The sequence below is a fragment of the Brassica oleracea genome, chromosome C1 (genome assembly GCF_000695525.1).
Source record: "Brassica oleracea var. oleracea cultivar TO1000 chromosome C1, BOL, whole genome shotgun sequence".
Taxonomy (NCBI): domain Eukaryota; kingdom Viridiplantae; phylum Streptophyta; class Magnoliopsida; order Brassicales; family Brassicaceae; genus Brassica; species Brassica oleracea.
In genome coordinates this window covers 33,319,713-33,327,982 of record NC_027748.1, presented here as the reverse complement: position 1 = coordinate 33,327,982, position 8,270 = coordinate 33,319,713, and the positions used below count along the sequence as shown (strand labels likewise).

At 36.5% G+C, this 8,270-nt stretch overlaps 1 protein-coding gene and 2 pseudogenes across 1 annotated transcript in view; 2 read left to right on the top strand and 1 right to left on the bottom strand.

Moving 5' to 3' along the window:
- The window catches only part of LOC106337917, a 3,722-nt gene extending 3,194 nt beyond the window's left edge, over positions 1–528 (top strand). Inside the window, exons 5-6 of the mRNA XM_013777020.1 lie at positions 207–314; positions 469–528. Coding sequence (XP_013632474.1) covers positions 207–314; positions 469–528 — 168 coding nt within the window. The remainder of the gene's footprint in view (positions 1–206; positions 315–468) is intronic.
- A 600-nt stretch (positions 529–1,128) lies between these two features.
- On the bottom strand, positions 1,129–3,064 carry LOC106292791 (annotated as a pseudogene).
- Positions 3,065–7,091: 4,027 nt separating this feature from the next.
- LOC106329359 overlaps positions 7,092–8,270 on the top strand; it is an 8,506-nt pseudogene continuing 7,327 nt past the window's right edge.

Below are 8,270 nucleotides of genomic sequence, written 5' to 3'. Positions count from 1 at the left end.
AATATCGTAAAACGAATGCTATATTAAAATATTAAAATAGCAAAAGCGGAAACGCTATCTAAATAAAACATAATGTAGCGGAAGCGAAAAGCGCTATCTTAAGTGGAAGACCTATTATCGCGGCCGATGATACAGCGTACCTAATAACGCTATGGTATCGTAGTATAGCGTTTTCCCGGCGCAATAAATACTCATTTTTCTTGTAGTGTTGGTCGCTGCGTAGCGATCGTGATTGGCTTCTCCGTGGTCCGATTGCCATACTCGAGCTTGTCCGTGGCTGGTTTGGATACGTGTCAGTTGCCTTGGGACAGCCGGTATTTGATTCAATCGAGATTTGAACAAGATTTTACCGCGAGATTCCTTGTAGAGATTCTTTTTATGATGAGTATCTTCGGTAAAAATGTTCACGCCGATTCTTTTCGGAGATTTGGACATTAACTTTGTCATAACCGTTTTCGACCCTAACAGGGGTTGGAGATGCCCTTAGGCATATCGGGAATGTTGAACAGTAGCAAACTGATCAGCTAAATAATCTTTATAACATGTATATCTACCGCAATTGTCCTTTTTTCTTCTTCTCCTTCTTCCTCCGACTGAAACTTACTCAGATCGTTCCTCTTAGTCTCTTTCAATCAGCTCGTAAGACGCCTCCGGGACGGTCTATTCGCTCTTATAATTGAATGGTATTTTGAAAAATCTTGATTTTCATATCAATTCGTGGTTGATTTTTTTTTTTTTTTTTTGATAAAAAAAAGGTGGTTTCATCTATTTGCCGGGGACCCAAGCATTGTAAATAGTCCCTCCCAGCGTGAATTGAACCCAAGTAGCGGTAGTTACAGCCGTAACTCCTTTACCACTAGGCCAACTCAACGTTGATAATTCGTGGTTGATGCACCAACTCAACGTTGATAATTCGTGGTTGATTTGCATGAGCTCCATTTTGTTTCAAAGTTGTGAAATTCTATCCTATTTGGTGAATTGAACCACTTAATGTTTCTGGGTTGTTCCCTTCTTGCTTACTTGTTACTGAATCTTTTTGTGGAGTTTCGAGATTGATAAGTCGTATTGAGTTTCGTTGTAGTTGTTCTGTGTTTTTGCCTTTGACTGGATTCAGTTAGAGAAGGTAGTTCATGTTTCATTACTAACGTTTAGATTCCGAATAAACTGAAGACATGCATTCAAAATCTGACAGTAGGAATCAGAACACTAGTATTGTTCCTGCCTGCAATGGTAACAAAGAGCCACAAGTCACCACCTCTCCCCAATCAGGTGCATTGATTGACTTGTCTTTATTCTTGCTGGCGTATGAACTATATGGTTCTACCAGTGTATTTAATCTTTTGCTGGCGTAGCAGTCTATCCCAAGGACATTTTGAACATTGTTGAGAGACCACGCATGTTTTCTGCAAAGGTATGAACACATTGTGATTTTCACCGGTGGCTGATTCTCCATCAAACCAGAGAGTGCTAGCTTTGGGGACCACTCAAGGACATCATCAATAATGTTGGACATCCTTCATTGGTACCTGTATGCACAAAAGGTCAACACAAGTCAACAAACCAGAGAACTCGTATCAATTAAAGAGAACAATATTCTCTTGAGGAGAGAGTCCATTAGTTATGTACTGGTTTTAAATTAGTATACCTAGCTCGAGCAGCCTCATCAGGGGCATGGCGCCTGAGAAGCATGACAACAACAACAGCCACAACTGTGTAGAAAAGTCTAGATCTCCACTTGGGCGGTTCTTCCTCGTCTTTCTTTGGCCAGAAGCGGAACAGTTCCTTCAATGTGGCTTCCTCTGCAAGAATGTTGGGGAAGAACCAGACACGCTTTCCAAGAAGAATCCACATTCCACCGAAAGCAACTGCTCTCACTGCACCATTCAACGTAATAAACAAAAGACTAGTTTCAGTAAAAGCAAGTTAAAACTATTGCCTAGCAGTGCTTAGTGGTAATTCACCGTTCTTCCAATTCTCAAAAGTACAAAAGAACTAGTTTTAGAGCCAATAAAGAGCCAACACACTCAGAAAGTGACTTTCTATGGTGGAAACTACAACACATTAAACAGATTATAAACGTAGAAGAGCTTACCGAAAAGCAAGGAGAGAATCATCAAAAGAATGCCGGCACATGAGTAGAGAACAATGAGCTTGCAACGGTGTGGGTAGACAGGAAACAAACAGATTGAACGAGTCAACACGGGCCAGAAGAAGGACGAAAGCGTTTGCCAGAGCGGATGCCGTTTCTCAAACGTCCATGGAAAAAAACGCATCATTTTCAGAGAAAGATCGATCATCCTGCATTACAAAGAGCAAACGAAGAAAAGAAATCAAAGCCTGAGATGTTTGAGCTTAGTAAATGAACCAATCAACAGCAAATAAGCTTACACGAAAAATCTCCAGATGCACAGGCCAAGTAGAGAGCTTTTTCTTCCCGGGACGAAGGGTTTTAGTCACACGATCACATCGGACCAAAAGGTTCTTCTCCAACAACACATTGGCGATATCTTCAGTGTCGAGGTCTTTATCTTCTTCGAGAATCTCTTTACACTCGGGGTGATTCTTAATGAAGCTGACGAAATCTTTGCCTCTGAAGTATTCGACACGCGCTTGCTCCATAACAGCTCATCTTGATTCCATAACAGCTCATCTTGATTCCAACCCCTTGTGGTCTCTAACTTTCTCAGCAAACAAGTGAAACAAATCCTTCTTCACACCTTTCTTCTAGTCAACCACAAAAAAAAAAAAAAGGATCAATTCGCATTACAAAGGCTAAAGACTCAAACTTTCAACATGCAAGTGAAAAAATTAACATTCCACAGGTAAAATGCGCTGAAAAGCCAAAACAAAACAAATGCATATACAAAACGTTAATCAAGAAGAGGTCAGGTATAATCACGGGTTGACGTTCCATTAGTGACTGAAACAGATCAAACAAAATAATGAGAGGAGAGAGGAGCAAACCCGAGGTGGAGCATCAGAACCGGAATCTCTAGCGGCGGTGGATGCAGATCCCGATGATCGCCTAACCCCTTTTCTTTTCGGCTCCGACCGGCCTCTTCATCTCTCTCTCTCTCTCTCTTCTTCCCAGACGAAACGGAGAGTTTTTTCGATTTTGTCTTACAGATCCAAAGTTTTTTTTTGTTTTGTTATAGCAAAAAAAAATCTCTGGTTTGGTGTAAACCCGTCGAATTGTCGAAGACAGACCGGAAAACGGATTAGCACGATTTCATCTCTTGGATTAGTGTAAAATGGCTTCGATTTATTATTACCAAATCGTATAAGATTACGTTAGACTATATAAATATTTATACAAATAGTCAAACAGATTTTTCACATTATAAGATTCATGTTTGACTAATTATAGTTCTACATTGTGTATAAATCTTAACAACTATCAGTTAGAGGATTTCAGATTTTGCATCTATGTTATATTGATTATTTTTTGTCTATGAACTTAGGCTGACTTGAAGTGCTGTCTTTTAGGCCTGAAGATGATTGCAGTTCAGAGACTATAAGAATTATGGCAATGGAAACCCACACATGTGTTTCCTTGTTTGATCATGAGATAGTGAAACGTTGGATGACTAACCAGGAATGAATTAGGAATGGTAGTAAAGCACATATGGTTGATCATTGTGTTCAACTGCTATCTAATGTTTTGTGGATGTGTTTTTTTTTTTGTTTGTCTTTGCCATGAAATACAAATTTGAGAATAAACCGACAACATCAAAAATAGGAATGAAAATGTGAGAAAACGTAACGTTTTACCTTATCGCCATATTCAAAATGACTTGCAAGAACTGTTATGCGGTCCATCAGCACAATTCTTGCATCAACAAAGTTCTTCATCATACCAACACTAGTTAGAAAATGTCTTGGTGACACGTTGATAAGCTCCTAAATGTCTGGATTGGACACATAAAGAGTCCCGATGTAGGTTTAGTGCCAACTTCAGAGGTTAGTGACATATGTTGGGTGATAGCGCTAATTAAGCCATTTGACTTCTTGTTGACATCTGATCACCCAACATATGTCACTAATCTCTGAAGTTGGTACTAAACCTACATCGGAACTATTTATGTGTCCAATCCAGACATATGTCACTAATCTCTGAAGTTGGCACTAAACCTACATCGGGACTCTTTATGTGTCCAATCCAGATTAGACGTCGATCAGATGGTAAGGGTGGATATTTCAGTTAAAATTCGGTTCGGTTTGATTTGGTTTTGTTAATTCGGTTCTAAGAAAAATTTAACTGAAATCAACTGAAATTAGTTTGGTTTTGTGTTGGGTTCAGTTTAAGTTTGGTTTGAGTTTAGTTCAATTCAATAGGTTTGGTTTCTAATTTGCTTTCATTTCAGTTAAAATATAAAAAATGTAATTCAATAATTTTGAATCATATCTTCAAACATAATACAATGATCATAGATTTCCTTAATGTAGAAAGTTATGTTTCTTTTTGTCGTAAAACATGTTTTCATTGTTGTTTGTGCTATTCATATAAAAAGTAATATAAGACTATGTCTAGTTGTTTATGTTGAATGATTAATTATCTTAATTTTATTGTTATTAGTACATATAATTTTCATGGTCGAGTTTTGTGCATATAGTTAGCCTAATTAAACACAATTTGAGTCTTCAGTTCAGTTCGATTTTGGATTGATAAAAATATTAACTAAACGATTGAGATATATACATCAATTTAGTTTAGGTCGGTTTGGTTTTGATTGGTTCGATTTGGTTTCTTTGTCCAATCTTACCGGATGGACACAAATTAGAGGGTAGCCATTTTTAAAAAAATTATCAGAATATGCTAATTTACTGTTTTTTTCTCTTCGATTATGGTTGTATTTTTTGCTATTAAATGTTAATTTTGTTAACATCATATATTTTTTGTTGAAGAAAATATGCATGTGAAATACCGATGGTCACATATTGCGTTTCTAACAGATAATTTTGATATTTGTCTCACAACAAGACGTTATTACTTTCTGCGAGTTGGAACAAAGTTTTAATGAACATATCGACGACTGTTTTCCCGAGATTCTAATTCAACCGGAGCTTCCCCTTATTTGATAATATGAAAAACTCTTGTCAGTTCATTTAGTTTGTATGATTTTCATGTATTAGTGTATTTTGTGCTTCGTTTGGATTTTATTTATCATATAACTACAATAATGCTTGTTTAAATGTTTGGTGTGTTTTTGTTTTCACGTTTGGATTTGAATTTGTTGTGTTTTTCTCGATTTTTTACCGATTAATTATGATAACCATAAATTTGGTTGTATTTTGATGGAACCTTTACTATTGTAATATACCATGTGAGACCATATTTTTAATAGAATAAATGGTTAAAATAAAAGTATATACAATTAAATATTCCATCTGTTTCAATTTAAGCGGTGTTTTAAGAAAAAAAATGTTTACTTCATATTCTAAAATGTATATGTATAAACTAAATGTAATTGATGTTTATGATTTCTGCAATATGATTTTTTATTAGTTGAATCAATTGTAATAATTGTTGTTTCTAGAAAAACAAGATAAAGTGCAGATTTAGTATTTGTTAATAAAAATATGCATTTAATGCACTACAAGTAAAAATAATTTTTTTCAAATACTATTTTAAAAACAATTCATAAAAAAGAAAATGACCAAAAAATGTTTTATTAAAGAGACAGAAATACATCTACCCTTCGCTTTTATAGATATATAAATAAAAATAAATCATAAAAATAGATAAAAATACAAATAAAAATAATTGTATAGTTTTGAATTATATTTTTTTCAAATTATAATTTTTCGAAATTTGTTTTTTAAAAAGTGACTTTTGAAATTATTTTTAAAATTTTTATTTTTCAATTTTTTAAACAGTTAGGATGAGGATATGTGGATGATCTAGGCCAATGGTACTACAAAGGATATGACACAATATGAGAAGTAGTCCACTGTTTCGGACAAAACACAGAAAGGCAAGCTTGGATTACGAGAGGGAACTCGTACGATCGAAGGAAGTGGAAATTTGAAGATCTTGATGAAGAATGTGACTTTTAGTCCCGAGTTGAAAGATGGCTATGGGACATCGTTGAAAACGGAGTACCGCCAGATCCATCAAATATTCCAGTGTTAGAGGCGACCATTCAAGCTCAATATCTTGCAACATGGAGATATTTTGTGGGTGGAGACATGAAAGCGCTCCAGATATTGCAACCGTCTCTACCAGATTGGATATTCAGAGAGACAATGGAGTCTGCTTCCGCCAAAAAACTTTGGGATCTGCTAGTATACCTTAGATTACTACCTTACGTAGGTGTCATACGTATAGAGTGATATTTCTAATGTTTTGATAAAATAAATGTTATATATAGGTTATATATTAAAATGTTTCTAATTAATTATTTTTATAAAGTAATAAATGATTTTTCAGTTGACCATCACGTGGATATCTATAGTTTACACTAAATGATTTCTACCGTAAATTACATTAAATTATAACATTTATTCACTCGTATATTTCACCTCTGAAAGCAATGTTTAACAGAATAAAAAATGTTTACATAAACATACTTTATTTTTTTTGGTCTAAATATAAACATACTTTCTTTTATCCACGGTGAATCTATACACTTTAAGATCTTTACACGTGAATCCAAGGTCAGTGGCTTCTTCCCTTTTTAATCGTTTGGAACTAGTTCCTCTTTCCATGTACCTGCGAATCTCTTCTCGCAGAAGAAACCCTAAATTTATCTGATCCATCTCAGAACATGGAAATTACTTTTCGTTTTAATGAAACCGACAGAGCCGCCTTTACAATTAACGTTCCGTCAGGTGGTGGATTCACAGTTAACTTTAACCCTGTCGGCCAACTCGTTCCACCGGCTGGTGGCCGATTAAACAACAATGGATCCCACGTTCATCCTCAGGCTAGTGGTGGCTTCACAATCAACGTTAACCCTATTGGCCTACCTGTACCACCTGCGAATGGCCGACTAAACGTTAATGGAGCCCATGTTCATTCTCCTCCGGCTGGTGGCGTCAAGGAGAAATGTGAACCTGAAAACCCTAAACACTCTGATCAATCTTTGAAAATGGTTAACCCTAGGGTTTTCTTTGACATGACCGTGGGCGGCAAACCAGCTGGTCGGATCGTGATGGAGCTCTTTGCCGACACAACACCACGGACGGCAGAGAACTTCTGTGCCCTCTGTACTGGCGAGAAAGACACTGGGAAGTTTGGTAAGCCACTCCACTACAAGGGAACAATCTTCCACAAGGTATTTCCCAATTATACTTGTGTGGAGGAGATATCATTGGTGGCGGGGAGGAACCAGGAGGCGAATGTATCTACGGAAGTAGGTTTTTCGACGACGAGAACTTCATCAAGACGCACAGCTGTCCAGGTATCCTCACCATGTGGAATTGTAGAGAAAACACCAACGGATCTCAGTTCATGATCTGCTTGAGGAGGATCGTGGAATTCGACGGCGGGTGCGTCGTGTTTGGCCAAGTTATTGAGGGAATGGATGTTTGATAGATCCCAGTTATAGGATTATCTATTGTTGATCTAGAAACATGTGATTTGATACCAATTAAGGCCCCTCTTCAAATCAAAGAGAATTTGCCAAAAACAAACTAAGAACACATTTTTCTTTGGGTAGTTAAGACTACCTTTTTTTGTTGTTTTCATTGATTTAAATAGAAAAGATGTGTGTTCCAAACTCCTACAAAACGTGAAAGTGGATCACTCTTCTCCTACATAACAGGAAGTGGAGTCGTGATCTTTTTATTTACATAAACATAGGAAATAACTTGAAGACTAAGTCATAATACTCTGTCCTTGAACTTTGGTTTAGCGTAGTCTCATCAATACTCCGGCCGTCGGAAAGAACCTTGTCCTCAAGGTTCGTGTTGAATAGGGGAAAACTTGACTTGAATTGCTTCTCGTCCTTTCATGTTGTTTCCTCGAGTCGTAGATGATTTTCAACGAGCTATACATCCACCAAGACCAATACCAAATTGTTTCCATGGCTTATTATTGGAAATAAACTTCTTTTTTTTTATATGACAAAGAAATATGATTTTATTTTTGAAACCCGAAAAGAAAATAAATGGTGAAAAGAAAAAAAAATCGCCGGATAGATCTCGATGACCGTTGATTCTGGAGAATGGCCGTTCGTCGAGGATTCTTGATAACCGTTGATTCATGAAAAATACCGATAAGAAGGAAGATGAAAAATATAAAGTTTTTGATACCACAAAGTGGTTCA